Source organism: Alligator mississippiensis, chromosome 12 (genome assembly GCF_030867095.1).
Source record: "Alligator mississippiensis isolate rAllMis1 chromosome 12, rAllMis1, whole genome shotgun sequence".
Taxonomy (NCBI): domain Eukaryota; kingdom Metazoa; phylum Chordata; order Crocodylia; family Alligatoridae; genus Alligator; species Alligator mississippiensis.
In genome coordinates, this window is record NC_081835.1 from 62518582 (window position 1) to 62537398 (window position 18817).

Below are 18817 nucleotides of genomic sequence, written 5' to 3' on the forward strand. Positions count from 1 at the left end.
CCTAGCTTGCTCCTGCAGCCATACGGCAGAGGGCAAGCAATACTTGGGGGCAACCTAACCCCAAGCCTCTGGGCTTGAGCCTGCATGTAGGATGCATATTGCACACCAAAGGATTTGGAAGTATCTGAAACCCCAGACTGGGGTGGAGGATGCTTGCCGGTAGCAAGGCCACATATGGTTCTTGAATAACACGCATGGATTTGGAATTGATTTGGCTGATTCGACTTGGGACACAAAAAGTTTTCCTTAAAAAAAAAAAAAAAGGAGGGGGTTAGGACGAGGGTTCACTTTAGGAAATGCCTCCAGGGCTGGACACTTTCACCTCCTGCTTCAAGAAGGCCTTTTCATAATGCGTTTAATGGCAATAGCCCAGAAGTATGAGCGGCCCTACCCACCGAGGTCTGAACCGTCACTGTTTATTCACTTCCTCCTCCAGCAAAGACCCGTGCAAGTCGGTGGTAGCTTTGCTAAGGCAGGGGTAAAGTCTGACATGAGGCGAGGCTTGGGATGTGGGACAAAGAGGTTGAGCGAGGTGGAAGGTGATGCTCATTTTCTTCAATCAATAGGCTTCGGGTCAGGCCCATCTTGAACAGCAGAGGCCTGGCTGTGAAGACAGGGTCCTTCTGGCCGAGAGAAGAGAATTACATTTGGGATGTTTCCGTTTGCAAGTTCCTTCGAGCTCTGGCTTTCCCCAGAGATTGGACCCCGTCCCGCCCTCATTTGAGTGGTCAGCACTCACGCACGGCACCCCTCGCTCCTCTCCCAGGGGTCTTGCTGATTGTGTGCGCTGTGGTTAACTTATTCACTGAAAACACCCCCCCGTCTCCCTCTTCACGGCAAAAGTCCTGTTCCCTCCTCCTTTTCCCCCTCCTTACACTCCTGTTTCAGGGATGAGTCCTGACGGTGCTCCAAACTGAGAGTCGAGGCTATGGTTTTGGACTGGGGGGTTGTGCACTTACCCTGTAAAAGCCAGAGGCTGACTCGAGAAGATCTGCTGTTTCATTCATCTGAGACCCAGATGGAGACAGACTCTCTGCTCCTCCTTTTGAGGCCCTGCTCGCTCCAAGTGCCTCTCCAAGGAGTTTCCTATGGGAAAATCCCTGTATTAGGCATGACCGAGGAGAGAGGGTTACCCTATTATGGAAAGAGTGGAAAGATGATGCCATAATAAGGGTGGCAGCCTGTGCCCCTGTGTGCATCTGCACAGTGCCATTAACTGCATTTTCTCTACCTCCCAGGCACATGGCAAGGCTCAGGGGTGAAAAGACAGTGAGGTGCTCGGGTACTATGGCCAGCCCAGACTCCAGACAGTGAAATACTGACTGATGATCTAAGGAATTACCACACAGAAAAAAAAAAGCCTTGCTATTTGAAGCAGAGGAGCCTCGCTTCTTTCCATATAAATCAGATCCAGAAACTTGAGATAGGAAAAATTGGATAGCACACCCAAACTTTTTTGGTCTATGTTCTGCTCTCAAGGTCTTCTGTCCAGCTCCCATAGACAGATGGTGAATCATCCATTAAAATACCCATTTCAGAATAATTTAAAGATTCCCTGAGGGGGCTAGATGCGAGATGAGCGCTTGCATTATAGTGCTTTTTAACACAAGGATCCGTCCCTCCTCTGCATTACCCTTTTGGATAAGCAGAGTGAAATACCCATCTCTGCTAGAAGATGGCACTAGAATTCAACAATTGCATCGACTCCCAGGCCACGGAGTTGCATAACATGCATGTCGGCTCCTGTTCTGCATTGCCACTTCTGGAAGAAACTATCGATTTGCTAACACAAAGTTCAGCCCCTTTGACTCCCTGCGATATGCAAGCAAAGCAGTGACCTCGCACTCGTGCACCGTTGTGCATTGCAGGTCAATGAAGGAGGTGAGAGGGGATGGGACAGCTTTCTTTGTCTTCATTCATCCTGTTCTTCCTCATTTTTTTTTCTTTGCTACTGCAAAATGTGAGAGGTGCAGAGAGATTTTGATGCCTATTTTCTGACCGACGGCTGTGATCACTTCTTAGGAAGCATAGGGGTTGATCATCGGAGGACACATTTATGGCTGTATGTCAGGACTGCCTGTACATGATCAAAGGATTCATTTTGTAATCTCTTTTTCCTTCCTTTTGCATTTAGTACTTATGTTTTACCCCTGGGTTAACGTTTAAGTGAAGGCAGAAGTGAGGGTTTCTATCAGAGGGACGCTTGGTTTCTGAAGTCATTGAGAAAGTTATATAAGCCTCTGGAGAACATCTTCGTTTTTAATCTGGAATGAGTTCAGTTTCCTTATGGGGAAGATGATTTCAGGGAAAATGTTTTGACAATGCCACCAGCACCGTTTCCAGTGCAATATCCATCTGGCATCTTAGTTACGGTTTGCTTTGTAGCTGGGCAAATTAATACAATACGGGATTTTTTTCTTAAAACACAAGAGTCCTGATCTTCTGCTGGTGTCACTCTGTGTAGCTCTACCGATTGCAGGGACTTGGACCAACTGAGGTGCTGGCCTGGTGTGTGTTATGACTGTACCTGTCTACCTTCAAAGTGATCAAGCCTTTTCATTTTTGGAGAATGCCAACTTTGGTTTTCAGCAGGAATTTAGCAACCCCGGCTATGTGACGTCTCTCCCTCATTGAAGTCCTAAACCAACGGTGCTGAACCTCTTTCAGTCAACGTACCCCTTGGTCTCAGAGTGAGACTTCACATACCCCCTTTCAATGGGAAATTAATTTTTATGTCAAGCTACGTGTAATCGTGTATTATAAAAACGGCAAGATACTCGTACAAAACTTCAAATTGTCAAGACTTTTTTTAGGTCCTTTGACCTGTGCTAGACAATGTATGAAATGTATCTCATGTACCCCCTGGGGGTACATGTACCCCCCGGTTCAGAACCGCTGTCCTAGACTCTCACCTTGGGGGACTTGTAGGATGCTTTATAGATCTTACAACCTCAGACTCGTGCAGTAGAAATGATGATATACTTCTGAAACCCCTGGCCTCACACCACCATGCTCAGCGATTGCAAAAACCCACGGGAAGAGGTGAAGCTCATCTTGTTCCCCCACATTTGCCAGTTGTATCTTGCCCCGAGCTTGTAATCCCTCTGCAGAAGCAGCTGCCTTTTTCGGGGGTGCTGGGTATAGCAGCCAGCACTCCCGAACCTCAATCCCAGATCAGGAATTGGTTGTCATACAAACAATGCAGTGCCTCCTGAGAGTTATCGAGGGGTTTTGGCAGGCAGGGAAGTATCCGGAGACCCACTTAGAATTGAAGACGGTGGGAAAGTACTCAGAACTGGAGCTGCCCGCTTCAGACGCCCGCTATCTTGCATGCCAGTGTCCCACCCTATCCATAATGGATCCTTCTCTCCTTCACCGAGCTGCCTGTTGCCTCCACCTGCTTTCTCTGGCCCAAGCTATAGAGAAACTGAGACATCTTTTGGAGGTCTTCCACCTCTGGATGCTCTCTAATGGATGGCAGGGAGGAGAGCTGAACTTCCTCTGGAACAGCGATAATGGGAAGTCAGGCGGGGAGGGGAAAGGGTAGACTGGTACAAATAAGACTGATGCTGGTGCCCGATTTGCAGCCTGGCTGGAGGTTATGAATCCGCGGAGAAAACATTCAGTGCACGTTGATATTCAGTGCATGTTGTGATACCTGAAAGGTGCTTTCATGTGCAAGGCAGAGCAGGGAGAAAAGGAGCCATGGAGGGAGCCAGGAAGCACTTGGGGTCAAAGTCCGGCTGAGAGCTCATTGCTGCGGGGTGGCAGAGGTGACGGCTTTCCCCACCTCAGCCTTGCTGCTCTGCTCTGGCTGCTTGGGCAAGCCTGTGACGCTGGCTTGGGGGCAAAACCCCCCTCCTTACTGGGGGGAAAAAAAGAAGGGGAGACACAAGGATGGCAGCAAAGGTGGCAGCTTTTCTTACCCCAGCCTTGCTCCCTACTTTGGCTGTCTCAGCAGACCTGTGAGGCTGGATCAGGGGCAAAACCCCTTTCTTGGCTGGAGGAAAAATGCAGGGGAGACACAGGGACAGCAGCAGAGGTGACACCCAGCCTTGCTCCCTGGCTCTGGTGGTCTTGGCAGGCCTGTGAGGTTGGATATGGGGCAAAACCCCCTCCTCCTGGGAGGGAACAAAAAGTAAGGGAGATACAGAGATGGCAGCACAGTTTCAGCTTTCCTCACCCCAGCCTTGCTCCATACTCCAGCTGTCTCAGCAGGCCTATGAGGCTGGTTGGGGGGCAAAACCCCTCTCCTGGCTGTGGGGGAAACAGAAGGGGAGACACTGGGACGGCAGCAGAGGTGACTCCCCAGCCTTGCTCCCCAACTCTGGCTGTCTGTGCAGGCCTGTGAGACTGATTCAGAGACAAAACCCCTCTCTTGACTGCGGGGAGACAGTGGAGGTGACACCCCAGCCTTGCTCCCCAAGTCTGGCTGTTTGGGCAAGCCTATGAGGCTGGGGAAAAAAGAAGGGGAGATGCAGGGACGGCAGCAGAGGTGCCCCCCAGCCTTGCCCTTTGGCTCTAGCTGCCTGGGCAGGCCCGTGAGGCTGCCTTGGGGGCAAAATCCCCCTTCTTGCTGGGGGAAAAAAAGAAGGGGAGACACAGGGATGGCAGCAGAGGTGCCCCCAGCCTTGCCCTTTGGCTCTAGCTTCTCTGTGCAGCTGGATCAGCAGCAAACCCCTCTCTTGACTGGGGGGGAAGCAGGGGAGGCAGCAGCAGTGATACCCCCTGCTCTATGTGCCCCGTGCGGCTGGATCAGCAGCAAACCTTGACTGGGGGGAAGCAGGGGAGGCAGCGGCAGTGATACCCCCAGCTCTATGTGCCCGGTGTGGCTGGATCAGTAGCAAACCCCTCGACTGGAGGGGAAGCAGGGGAGGCAGCGGCAGTGATACCCCCAGCTCTATGTGCCCGGTGTGGCTGGATCAGCAGCAAACCTTGCCTAGGAGGGAAGCAGCAGTGATACCCATGGCTCTATGTGCCCGGTGCCGCTGGATCAACAGCAAACCCCTCTCTTGACTGGGGGGGGAAGCAGGGGAGGCAGCAGGGGTGATACCCCCAGCTCTATGTGCCCTGTGCGCTGGATCAGCAGCAAACCTTGACAGGGGGGAAGCAGCAGTGATACCCATGGCTCTATGTGCCCGGTGTCGCTGGATCAGCAGCAAACCCCTCTCTTGACTGGGGGGGAAGCAGGGGAGGCAGCAGGGGTGATACCCCCAGCAATATGTGCCCTGTGCGCTGGATCAGCAGCAAACCCCTCTCGACTGGAGGGGAAGCAGGGGAGGCAGCAGCAGTGATACCCCCAGCTCTATGTGCCCGGTGTGGCTGGATCAGCAGCAAACCTTGACTGGGGGAAGCAGCAGTGATACCCATGGCTCTATGTGCCCGGTGCCGCTGGATCAGCAGCAAACCCCTCTCTTGACTGGGGGGGAAGCAGGGGAGGCAGCAGGGGTAATACCCCCTGCTCTATGTGCCCTGTGCGCTGGATCAGCAGCAAACCTTGACTGGGGGAAGCAGCAGTGATACCCATGGCTCTATGTACCCGGTGCCGCTGGATCAGCAGCAAACCTTGACTGGGGGGAAGCAGGGGAGGCAGCAGCGGTGCTCCCCGCGGCTCTGGCCGTCTGCCCGGGGCACGGCTGTGCCCGCGAAGCCGCATGCCAGGCGGGCGAGCCCCGGGGCTCGGGCTGCAGCCAGGGGGCTCTGCGGAGCCGCGCAGCCGGCGCCAGGCAGCGGAGGAGGGGGTGGGCACAGCAGCCCCAGCCTCTCCCCCCACTCCCAATCCCTCCTCCACCTCCTCCACCTTCACCACCACCACCACCACCACTCCGGCAGCAGCAGCAGCAGCCTCCCGCCTGCCTGCCCCGGCTCGCTGGCTGTGCTGGCTGTGCTGTGCTGTGCTGGGCTCGGCATGCCCCAGCCCCGGCGGAGGAGCGGGGCGCCGGGCTGCCTGCGCCCGCGCTGAGCGCCGCGCCCTGCCGCTGCCGCTGCCCGGGCCGGGGCGCGCCCTGGGCCGGGATGCGCGGCGGCGGGGCCCCCGCGGCTGCCCGGCTGGCTCGGCTCGCGCAGCCCCCGGCCGCCCGGGCATGAAGCGGGGCCGGAGCCCCGGCGCGCAGAGATGTCGGTGCCTTTGCTCAAGATCGGAGTGGTCCTCAGCACCATGGCCATGATCACCAACTGGATGTCGCAGACGCTGCCCTCGCTCGTGGGGCTCAACACCACCAAGTTGACGGCCGCCACGGGGGGCACGCTGGACCGGAGCACGGGAGTGAGTGCCCAGCGGGGTTAGGAGCTCTGTGGGGGGGGGGATGCAAAAGCTTGGGGGAGACTGCGCGGTGTACCCCCAAACCCCTGCAGCAAAGTGCATTAGCTCCTAACAACCCTGACTCTTGGGGGCAAAGCGGATCTCTTTTCTTAGACCGAGGGGAATAGTTGGAAGAAGAAAAAAAAAAATCAAACAACCCTTCTTTCGGGTTTAAATCCCCTCGGGATGCCAGGGGAGCATCCCCCTCCTGCTCTGCAAGGGCTGGGATGAGGATGGGCTTTTGCAGGGCTCAGGGGCGATGGGCTGCAAAAAGCCTTGCTTCTCCGGGGTGTTCGTGGGAAGGGGGAAGGGGGGCTGTGCTTGAGACTGGGTTCGGCTGCAGCTGCGGGCAATTTCGGAGATTTTTAGGGTCGGAAGGGACCTATTGGATCATCAAGTCTGACCCCCAGTTTGGTGGGTGCACATTGTGCAGTCCAACCCCCAGTTGGGTGTGTGAAGATTTGTAGTCTGACCCCCAAGTTGGTGTGTGCACATTGTGCAGTCTGACCCCCCAGTTGAGTGTGTGCAGATTTGCAGTCCGACCCCCAGTTTGGTGTGTGCACATTGTGCAGTCTGACCCCCTAGTTGAGTGTGTGCAGAGTTGCAGTCCGACCCCCAGTTTGGTGTGTGCACATTGTGCAGTCTGACCCCCCAGTTGAGTGTGTGCAGATTTGCAGACCGACCCCCAGTTTGGTGTGTGCACATTGTGCAGTCTGACCCCCCAGTTGAGTGTGTGCAGATTTGCAGTCCGACCCCCAGTTTGGTGTGTGCACGTTGTGCAGTCTGACCCCCCAGTTGAGTGTGTGCACACAGTGCAGTCCGACCCCCAGTTGGGTGTGTGCACATTGTGCAGTCCGACCCCCAGTTGGGTGTGTGCAGATTTGCTACCTTAGAGGAAGGGCACGGTAAGGGCACGTTCCCAGCCGACAGACTGCGGGCTGGGCTGGCTGTCCCCTGGCCAGCCTGCAACCGTGCTGTGATGCCCCTCTTAGCTGGCCATCCTGTTACATAACCTGTTAGGCACCAATCTCCTGCATAGAAATACTGGGGTTTGCACAGGGGTGAAGGCAAGTCTGGAGGTCCCCCCCGCTGGCACTACTTTTCCCTCTATTTCGGCCAAGGACCCTGGTCGCAGGGTCCCCCTCCCAGAGCTGAGGCACTCACATGCCTCCAATCGATAGTCATTACTGGTTGGAAAATGCAACAGAGAAGTTGCAAGTGTATTTCAGCCGGGTCTTATTGTTCCACTTCCTTCCCCTGAAAGGAGACTATAGATTCTGCTCTTATCTATTGGAATTGGCTAAGGATCACACTCCTCCTTACCTCCCTGAGCAGGAAGGCATTGACAGCTCGCACCTCCCGGCTGCAAGCTTCTGTCTCCATAAAGGATGTAGCATGTAACAGCTCCACTGTTTCAAGATGAAAAGTATTGAAGGCGGCATGTCTTTGCCCTGGGAGTGAAGCGGGTAGCTTCTGCCACGTTGCCAGAACGGGATTGACCCAAAATCATTTGGACCGCTTTACAGAATCTCTCTCTCTCTCTGCCCCTGCGTCTGTGTGTCGGCTCGGCTATTTGCAAGGTTATAGAGAATATATTTAATCAATCAAAACAGCATTTTTTTCACCCTTCCCCCCTCCCACCCCTTGCTTGGGGATGCTGCTTTCTTCCAAGTCATCAGAAACGAGGCTCTGATTAAATAATGCACCGTGCAAAATGTTGCGTGATCAAAGGGAATGGAGATCACCGGTGCTTTTGGGGCAGAACAGGGTTGGAAAATGAGCGTAGTTCGGTTGCTGGCTTCCTTTTCCATCGGTGCATTATGGAAGCCCTGCTGGAGAGGCTGGCTACATCCGCAAGGCTGCCTCCTTCCTTAGCTGGCTGGCTTTCACAGGCAATGAGTCTGGGATTCCCCTTCCATGGATTTGCTGAACCCTTCCCAAAATATTGCAGTGCTGGCGAGGAGCCTGGCAGGGCTGGTTGGGGCTTGGGGCTGGAGGGTGAAAATGCAAGGGGCCTTTTACTGTTCCAGGCTAATTTTCCTGTTTCAGGATCTTGGAGAGCTCTGCAGATGCCCATTGATTACAGCTTAGCTCCAAGGAGGCTGTAAACTCCCTCTTAGCTTGGGATGCACTTCATTCTCGGCGTGTCAAGGAGGAATCGAGTGCATCTTATTCATCAGCTCTCACCCAGCCACCGTGTGCTTCAGAGCTCGCTCAACTAGTGTGTTACAGCAGGCTAACCAGACCCTACTACCCTGATTTTCTCTGCTACATACCATCCCCCTGGTCTCCCCTGCCCCATCCCTATTCATCTGCTTTGGCTCTTGCTCTCTTTTTCATACCACCAGGCACAGAGCTAGTATGTCCCAAATCCATATCTTTGCATTGTAAATGCTTTCTGTCCTCTCCTGCTAGCTGGGCGTTCAGAGAAACCTCTCCTCTGTCTTCCATGAGATACATATCCATAGCTCTTTTGCACTGAAATAGGGTCCATGCCTGTTTCTTCTCGTGTACCATCTCCTCATGCTCTGGCTACCCCTTTGCAAGTCCCCCTGCTTTACTTAACCCCCTTCTCTGTGTGTCGATTAGGTGTTGCCTACCAACCCAGAGGAAAGCTGGCAGGTGTACAGCTCTGCCCAAGACAGCGAGGGACGTTGTATATGCACAGTGGTGGCACCCCAACAGACGATGTGCTCACGTGATGCTAGGACAAAGCAGCTGAGGCAGCTATTAGAAAAGGTAACAGCCTGGAGTGCAATATGGAAGGACTGGGGAGGGGAGGCGGGGGGTGGGTCTTAACTGAAGACAGCAGGTAACATGCAGAAAATCTGGAGTCAATTCTTGACTCTCTTGCAAGACTTTGCGCAAGTCTTTCTGTGTCTCATTCCCTCACTGGGCAAATGGGGATAATCATTCCTCCCAGGTCTGAGGGTAAATTCATTCATGGCTCTGCGGTGTCTAGACAGCTTGGTAATGAAGGACGTAGGTATATGCAGAGATCTTGCAGAAGCTGCTATGAAATGTGATAGGGACCTGCGTGATTCAATGGGGAGGAGGGGGGAAGTTAACCCTAATAACGTTGTTTTTCATTAATTTAACACAAGTATTTTCAAAGGCTGAATTTCAGAAAGAGAAGAGGGGACTAGAATTGAAAATGAAGCCTGTGCACTTTGGCTTGAATTGATACTTGAAAGGTTGAATAAAACAGCACAAGTCATCAACTTCAAATAATGAAATGATAGTTGGTGGTTTTCTTTTTAACATTGACACCCGTTTGATTAGTTTTTAATAGTCCGCCATCCAGCAAGATCAAAAGAATCTCATTAAGGACCCATCCTGCTAACAGGAAATTTTCAGGGTAATAGGCTCCATTGAGGAAACTCTGTTCCTTGGGAAATGGTGTCATTCTTTATTTTTTTGGGTTGGTTTCTTGGTTTTTTTGGTTTTTTTTCTAACACAAGCGGACTCTTGTGTTGGGTATGTAATTATCCTTTATGTCTAAATACTGTGCCAGCATGCTATGTACATGACAAAATAATTTTTATCCTGATGCTTAGAGAAAATTGAGGCATTAGTCACTCATAACGATTACAAACCTACACTTAAAAGATTTGAATCTCTATGAGTATATTAATGGAGAAATGAGCACTCTGGCCCTTAAAATTTCCCCAGTGCGAGTAGCACGAGTTTCTAAAAATAATCACAGAGGCTTTTTTTTTTCCCCCTGAAGAAATAAGAACAGTTTGTTCAATAGTGCAAACCTTGAGCTAAGAAGGAACAAGCACTGAGTTATCAGATTGCCCTGAGTTCAGAGATCCACCGGCTTCCTGGACCTACTCACATGAGCAAAACAAGCCTCATTTAACCCCGACTCTAATGGAAAGAGTAGCTACGGTATTAAAGACGTGAGATGCTGTCATTACCAAGAGAGACCGTGCTGAATTATGAGATGATCATTTTGTTTCTTGGATGACAAACAGTTTGGTGACTACCAGCGCATACAAAGAGGGAAGGACGATATTCCAAGTCTGTTAGCTAGAGCTAACACGCACATCAATCCATAAGAGAAGTTATAAAGAAAAGGGCAAGTCCTAGTGGTTCACGTGAAGCTCCAGACCTCGGACCTTGCTAACCACTGGAACAAAATCCTCTTAGTGAAGTGCGACTGCGAACACTTCTGGAAAACCTTTAACCACCCGTAGAAGATTTGCAACTATTTTTGCACCCCCCTCAAGACCGGCATTTCTAGTCCCTTAATTCTGTGATGAGAAAATTATCATCTCTCTTTTTTTTTTTATTCCCAAAGAAACGTACCATATTAAAGGTACACTAGCGGTTCAGTTTTCAGAGGAAGAAAGCACTATAACCTACTGTTCACCTTTGGAGGGAGTAAGACATCCTCTGAACTGGTCAGGGCATCAGCGTATTTATGCGAGTAAGAAGTAGAAGGGATTTCTTCCTTTGCAAAGTGCAGTACCTTGAATTCTGGGCTTTGTCCACAGGCGTTGGCAATTCAGTGGAGGTTCAGGTTCAAAGCTGCTCTAAACAATGTGGATACTAACCTAGAGAAATAAAGATAGGGTCCAATGTAGGTAGCACCTTCCAAATACCTCCAAGGACCTCTTGGAGCTTAAAGAAGTGTAGGGTGGAACAAAAGCTAACACAGTCCAGCCCTCCATCGTTCCCTGGTGGATAGACTAAGGGTAGAGGCTTAGGAGACTGCTACTGGTCTCATCCTTTGGCTGAAGGAACATTGGACTCGAAGGAAACTCCCCGGTCAAGTAGTTCAGCTCCCTTGATATCACAGGCAAGTATATCGAATCCCAATAATCCCTCTCTGATGCTTCTTGCTCTTCATTTTACAACAAGGTGGGCTTTTTTACCGCCCACTGTCCCTGGAGGGTCTTGCAGAACTGTGTCGCTCTGATGGTTAAACACTTTCTAATCTCCAACTAAATGAATTCATGGGTACTTGTCCTGGTGGCAGTGTCCTTTAACTTAAATAGCTCTTCTTCATCTTCTTGTGCTAGGGTATATTTTATGTTTCCTTCTTGCCCTGTTTTGTTGCCAGGCTTTTATAGACTCCTTTCATATGGTTGGCTCTTAATATCATACCCCTGACAATCCTTCTTTTGCTGATGGGAAGAGTCCAGAGCGCCACCTCCCTCCCCTCATTGCTTGCAGATCTGCATGAGAGCCCTCATGAGCTGTTGTCCTGATGCTCACCCAATTTGCCCTGATCTTTGCAGGCTATTGCAGTAGAGTCTCCTGCATTTATATCCAGAGATGAAGGGCTCAGCCCCCACGTGAGCCAGATGGATTGTTTTTACATAAGTGCTCTGCACCACAAAGGGCATAGCCCACAGATCAGCACGATCAGGATTTTGAATGTATTACCTAGCGTATGTGCCTTCCTAGAGCCACCAGGCCAAATTCTGCTCCCTGTTACCCTGGGAGAAATCGGGAGTAACTCAATGTCAAAGAGGTTGGCATGACCAGCAGAAGAATCTGAAGCACGATTTATTAATTTTCTGCTTCCCCAAGTTAAAATCAAATGTTTTCCCCATGACAGCCATCAGCTTGTCCATCCTATTAAGTTTCTGGTACATTAATTTCTGTGCACACTTGGATTAGGTGTATTTCCAACTTGTGGGTAGAAACAATCGTTTTAGCTGAGGTTCTTCAGGGTAACTTTGAAACCTAACAAGGAGACGTGGGTGGAGTCAAAGAGTTAATGTCTTTAGCCTCAGTCCATTGAAGCGGACAAGCACACATTTAACGTGAAACTCATGGGGCATCTCAGGGAAGCCAAGTCATGTGCTTTAAATGCTTTGCTGAATCAAGGCCTTCATATGGTAATCAGATAAAACAAAGAGATCGTTAAATGATAAAGTGTGCTTTATTTTTGAAGATCCAGAATCAAAGACATTGATTTTTTTTTAAATGCCTCTCCATGAATGATGCTTAAAACAAAAAAAATTCCACCTTATTAGCAGTGACTGAAAAGGATTTGCACTTTCCATCAAGCTCATTGCTGAAATAGCTTTCTTTACAGTATGTTACCACATTAGCAGCCTGTCCTCATTTGCCTGCATTAATTTGTGCAGCGTTGGGCTTTTAATTGGAACAAATGCTGGCTAAATTCATCTGCCCAATGTTGTGGACTCCTAAACTTAATGCCAGTTCTGTTTGGTTAATGTATAAAGTGGCTCTGTTATGCGGATGCGGATTAACTCAAGAAAGGATTGGTTGACTCAACAGGATAAGGATATCCAACAAGGAGAATCAGAGTAGACAAGCCACCCTCTTCCTCCTCAGTCCAGGAGAAGGTCCTCAAATTCCTTCGCATCCAGTGAGGGGAAATGATTGCCTTACTCCTCATTGCCAGCACCATGGGGTGTTGACCTCTCTTTCTCATCCACCCCATTCAAGGCAGCTCATGCGAAGGGCTTGTCTTGGGTGGCGACACAAGTGGCTGCTGATGCAGGGACAGAGGTGGATGGATGTAGGTGACAGAGCCTAAAAATGCTTCCTTTTTGAACATTGAGCCCAGGGTAATGATTTACTGGCCCTCATTTTGTTCATCCTAGTTGGACAAGATACTTCTCCTTCTAAGTCCCAAGCCACCAAACCCCCAATGTGTAGGTTCTCCATAATAATTTGAATCAATCCTTATCATATTTCACATCAAATGCTGATGAGGTGAAGCTCCAATCATTACAGAAAACATGCACAGATGTCGGGATGTCTTGCTGGGCTGTCCCCAACAAAGCTCAAGAGGTGTTTGGAGGTCCTGCTGGGATCGCCATCATTGCCGCAGTCCTAGCTGAAAATGAGCTTCAATGGCTCAGAGACGTTCAGGGGCGGAAATGCTGGCTCTGGGAACTGTTGAAATGGTCCAACGTTTCCTCATTCCTTGAGCCATTGAATGTGAAATTGGGAGCTAGCTGTGGCAGCATGGCATTTGGAGAACTTCATGGAGCTTATTTGCAATATGAAGTCATAGGAGAGAGAGCAATGTTGCCTTAAGATTTGGGTTGTGGTTAGCTTCTCATTGGTAACGGGAGCTGGACATGACTCAGTTCAGAAAGGCACTGAAACGCCTTCTTAACTTCAAGTGCAAGAGCAGTCCAAAGTGATGTCAATGGACTTCTCATTATGAATATGTTTGTATCATGCTGAGGCCTAGAAGCTGCACCATGGACCAGGTCCCTGTTGGGCGACTGTGTAAACACAGCATGAAAAGACGGTCCTTGCCCCAACAGCATACAAGCTACTCATGCATAAGGATGAAATATATACACTAAGGCTATGCTTCAGTGCTTTGCTGAGCAAGTTGTAACAACATTACATCACAAAGGTGTGTTAGGGAGGGATATTTTAATAAATCAGGTGATAGCTCCTCTTTAAAACCAGGTCATTTTGATTATCTATTTGCTTTCTTCTTTGCACCTTGTTCAGTCCCAGCAATCTTTGTCCCTTAATCCCAACAGCCGGTGCGCTCACCACAGGTGCAGACGAATGATTACAGCGTATGAAAGTTGAGATTCCAAGGGCCAAATCGTATTTCCCCTTCACACACCCAAGTGACACTTACAGCACTGCGTAACAGCAGCTTTTGGCACTTAAATCGCTAAGGGTGTTGGTGGTATATAGCATTGATTCCAATAATAAAAGTTCTTGAAACGATGACCATTACAGTCAGAAACCTCGGATTCAGGAATGCATTATTTACTAGTTTATACGCCTTTGCTTGCCAGTCAATGTATTTTTAGTGACGGATGATATTGCAAATAATAAAACAAAGACCAGGCTATTTGGCTAGTGAGGTTTTACTAGCTGGATTTGAAAGTTTGCACTTAGGCAATCAATGAATACCTCTTATGTACATGAAAGAATGGTGATTTATAACTGAATAGAAACACCATTCTTAAGCAAATAAGCTTCTGTTTAACGAATAGTCTTTCCTCCTGCAAAAGCAGGCATTGTGTGCAGATTCAGCCTATCAAAGAGGCCATTAAGACTAATGCATTTTATTCTTGACTACAATCCTTATTTGCATTTATGATTGTTGGATTATTTTCTAGAGCACAGCAGAATAAATGTTTATGAAACTAATTTGCTGTGTTTTGGAGCACGTGGGCGTAATACGATCAGATGCTGTTGATTAACTGGTAAATAATGCATATGCTGATTACTCTTTAGCTTTGTTGACTAAGTGGGAAAAGGTCAAAGTTTTGTATCATAAGGGAAATGAGGCTGCTTGGCTTTTCTGAAAGCTTTTTAGTCCCCCCTATAAACGTGTTGCCTGTTTTTTGACAGGTGCAAAACATGTCTCAGTCAATAGAGGTGTTGGACAGGCGGACCCAGAGAGACCTGCAATACGTTGAGAAGATGGAAAACCAGATGAGGGGGTTGGAAACAAAGTTCAAGCAAGTGGAAGAAAGCCACAAGCAGCACCTGGCAAGACAGTTTAAGGTATGTTCATCTTCCAACCTGCTAATGAGGTTACAGCATCTGTCTCTCTTCCACAACGTAGTATGGGCTAAACTATCAGAGAGGCGAATACAAGTCTCCCAGTGTAGATCAATAAACCTAATGCAGGTTGTCACATTAGAGAGGGTTCGAGGCTTCCTGAACTGTGGGCCTTAGCCAAAAACTCTCATCCAGATTGCCTCAATAGTCTCAGACCTGCTATGAACTGAATTTCCATGCATGGACTGCATACAAGGGGTTTCCATTCATGCTTTGCAGAAGGGTCTCCTTACATGTGCCTACTGGTCACAGAAATATAGCACAAAGAGAAAAAGGAAGGTGGGGAAAGAGTGTGTATGTTGCTAATTTTTTTTAATAACTAGCCCAATAGTTTCACCTTAAAGAACTTGAGTCAAACAGGCAGCAATATCTTTCATGGTTGGCAGAGTGGGCAAGGATTCGGGATGAAATCCTGGCCCCACTGAAGTTTTTGGGAAGACTCCTGCTGAGTTCAGTGGTGTCATGGATTGGGCCTATTTTTCTTCTGAAACAGTCCTGGGTTGGAGCATTGCTATCACATAGTCCTGCATTCCTTGTGCCATTTAAATGGTATACTTTCCTCTTCTACTCCGTTGAGAGATTATAGCAAGCCCCAAACCAAGACTGAATTTGGCTTAAGTGTTTCACTTCCTTTAATCTGTCATATTTTACATCAGTGGAAGAAAATGGCAAAAACATGTTCAGTCCCAGACTAATGATTTTGGCATGCAGGGGCAAGGTCGGTTTGATGTGAACTATATATGCTTGGTCCAGATGCCCCCACATACAGAACTAGGGAGAGTGCCCTTTTAAGTAGTTCCCATTACAGTCAATGGCAAAACTCTCAGGGACTCCGGTGGGAGTAAACTGACCCTGCCAATAGTTTGTCCACTTTTTATTTTATTTCATTTTAATTTTTAATTCTGAAATGCTGGGCAAGTTTTGAAATGCACCCCCAGAAATTGGGGGGTGGGCAGGAAATGTCCAAAGCAACTCTCATGAAAATTTCCCTCTTGGTTTTAACCAAGTCGGGAGCTGGTTGAAATTCTTTAACTTGCCAATTTTCATTGAAGCGCTGAATGAATGAAAAATGAATAAAGAGAAAAGATTGATATGAATGTTCTTGAAAATTTCTACCAGCCCCCTCTTCCCACAACCACTACTTCTCAGTGGGTGCGCCTACATGTTCATTAATGCGCTTTTGCTAATGCACATTAAATATAGCATCTCCGGGCGCCCATACACAAGCGTGGAGGCTGTTCTGATGTGCAGCGTGTTGGAGTAGACTCGGTTAATCGAGTCTGCTGGAGCATGGCAATCACTGCGCTCCAGCAGCCTCCTGTGTCTCATGTATCAGTGTCCCCAGGCTTAAAAATGGCAGCAGGGGTAGTTGAACTAAAGCTCATCAAATGAGCTTTAGTTCAAGTGCCCCTGCCACCATTTTTAAGCATGGGGACGCTGATACACAAGACACAGCGGCGCTTTAATTAGAGCAGCTTCGAGTGCCATTCTAATTAAAGTCCCACCCCCACCCCCTTGCTCTACTGGAGCATGTGTAAAAGTACCCTGCATTGTAAGCCGCATTAGCCTATTTTAATGAGCATTAGTGAAAGCACATAGTTTTTAGTGACGCTTTAATGCACATTAAAATAGTCTAATGCACATTAAGATGCACGTGTAGACACGCACAGTTACCTTTGGTCTCTAAACTGAATTCCACTGCTTAGATTTAAGTGTAGAGGTTAAACTCCTCCGGCAGTCTTCTGATTTAACAATTTGCTACATTTGTCCTCCCACATTTTGGAGGGCAAATTTACAAAAGTATAAACTGCAGGCTGAAAAGCTCGCTGATCTAAAATAGAACGCAGTAGGAAACAGCAAAAATTAACCTACACGGGCTAGATTTTGATCGCATTCACATCCCTGTGAATCCAGACTTACTCACCAGGGCATGTGGATACTATAACCCTGGACATTGTAAAAAAGATTTTAAAATAGGCCAGTCCAGAACTGGATTTTCATGGGTTTAACTGCGATCAGAAGCTGGCCTAGCATACAGCGCTTCACAAAATGGTAGGTGCATGCTTATTTATTGGTGTTGTCGTCTAATGGAGCGAAGCGCTGTCAACAAAATGCTGTGTACTCCGCCTTGAAACACAGCCTTCCATTGCAGAAAAATGATAAAATTTGAGCGTAGAGAAAGAGCGGCTGCATTTCTGAAGAATTATTTTTTTATTCATATATTTTTTTTTTTTAGCATGCTTAAATAACATTAAGGAATTCCTGTATAATTTGCTGCTAGGGCATCATTTGAACTAACGGTCACAGCATTTTGTTTCTGCTAACTCCAGCGTTAAAATGTGAGTGGTTTGGGATTGTGCTTTTTTTTTTATTATTATTATTACCATAATAGTATTTGTTTATGAATGGATATCTATGTAAGGCAGGTTAGTGAGCTAGCTCCTCAACAGTATTTCATTTTCTTGCTTACAGGGCTAACTTAAAAGAAAGTTTTTTCAATGCTGCAGTGACTGAAGAAGCAGTTCACTCCCATGTAACCATGAAAAGAGGGCCACAGAGCATTTTGCACCATGCATTTTATTTTTTGATTATTTTCCAAATTAGCACCATATCTCACTAAGGAACCTTGAACCACAGCCGAGATCTTCCTTTGCATGCAACTGTAGATGCATTTCATGACTAGTTTGAAACCCTTGTCAATGCATATATATATAATTTTCTTTTTTTTTGGAAAGAAAAAAAAAAAGAACTCTTTGTGTATGTGATCTGAAGCATGTAACCCTAAGATGTTGCATTCTAAAAATGACAAATAAAGGCCTTTCCCAAATATGTTGGTGTTCTGCAGACTGTTTTAATATGTTCTTTCTAATACACCATTTGGACCAAAAAAATAATAATGCTAAAAATAATAATGATAATTGTGGGATATGAACATGGCACTCACGTAGGAAGCAGCCAGGTCAAGACAGAGTGTTGCAGATTTTTGCACGCATAGCACTGAACCAAGCTTATTTTAACCTTGCAGGCAATAAAAGCGAAAATGGAGGAACTTAGGCCTTTGATACCAGTGCTGGAAGAGTACAAAGCCGATGCAAAATTGGTATTGCAGTTTAAAGAGGAGGTCCAGAATCTGACGTCAGTTCTAAACGAACTCCAGGAGGAGATTGGCGCCTATGACTACGAAGAGCTTCAGAACAGAGTGTCAAATCTTGAAGAAAGGCTCCGTGCATGCATGCAAAAATTAGGTAGGCTCAGAACAATATGGCGGCACTGGCGAAACACCAGCAATGTAAAGTGCATATCACACCTGGAGATAGCGCTGATAAGCTGGACATCTCCTTGTGCCTTCCCTGGCTATAACAAATGAGCTCATCCAGCAGGTTCTGACCCAGCAAACACTTACGCCATATGTCACTTTACTCCTGCAAGGCGTCCTTAATGGGACTTGTTCACGTGGCTGCATACGCCGTAAGTGCTTGCAGAATTGGACCCTGAGTCTAAATGTGAGACTCTGCAAGGTTAGCATAAATGGACAGTGAAATATGGTAAATACACAGACTATTTTAAGTCATCCAAAGCCGACACACGTGCTCCATTCAGCTCATATATCAATGCCCAATCTTCTTGCTCCCTGGATTTAGGACAGCCCATGGTTTCTTTGCATAACTTTTTAAGTAATGTGTATGCAGGGGATGATTTTTTTTTTTTCCATCTAGCAACTAATGAGTTAGAAAAAAATCTTTCCTGGCCACGATTGGCTTGTGTTTGTGTATGGATTACAACTGCTATATATAAAATGAAAAACAACTCCTCACTTCCTTTTAGCGAAAGAGTAGAAGCCCTTCCATTAGGCCAAGTAACTAGAAGGGGGAAACCTTAAGAGACCAGGTCATTACAGCTGGCATTCATTGACCAACCCCCTACAAAAATCAGTGGCTCTTTTCTACAGCATTACTGTAAAAGAGATGAGGGTCTGGCCCC

At 47.9% G+C, this 18817-nt stretch overlaps 1 protein-coding gene across 2 annotated transcripts in view; it reads left to right on the forward strand.

The window, feature by feature from the left end:
- Nucleotides 1-18817, forward strand: part of OLFM1 (olfactomedin 1) — a 48788-nt gene that overhangs the window by 12045 nt on the left and 17926 nt on the right. Inside the window, exons 1-4 of one of the 2 annotated variants that reach the window (XM_006261960.4) lie at nt 5824-6265; nt 8891-9040; nt 14624-14779; nt 17862-18081. In XM_006261960.4, coding sequence (XP_006262022.1) covers nt 6116-6265; nt 8891-9040; nt 14624-14779; nt 17862-18081 — 676 coding nt within the window. In that variant the 5' untranslated portion in view covers nt 5824-6115. Of the gene's footprint in view, nt 1-5823; nt 6266-8890; nt 9041-14623; nt 14780-17861; nt 18082-18817 lie in introns of those variants that run through there. The other variant, XM_006261961.4, reaches the window with a different exon arrangement.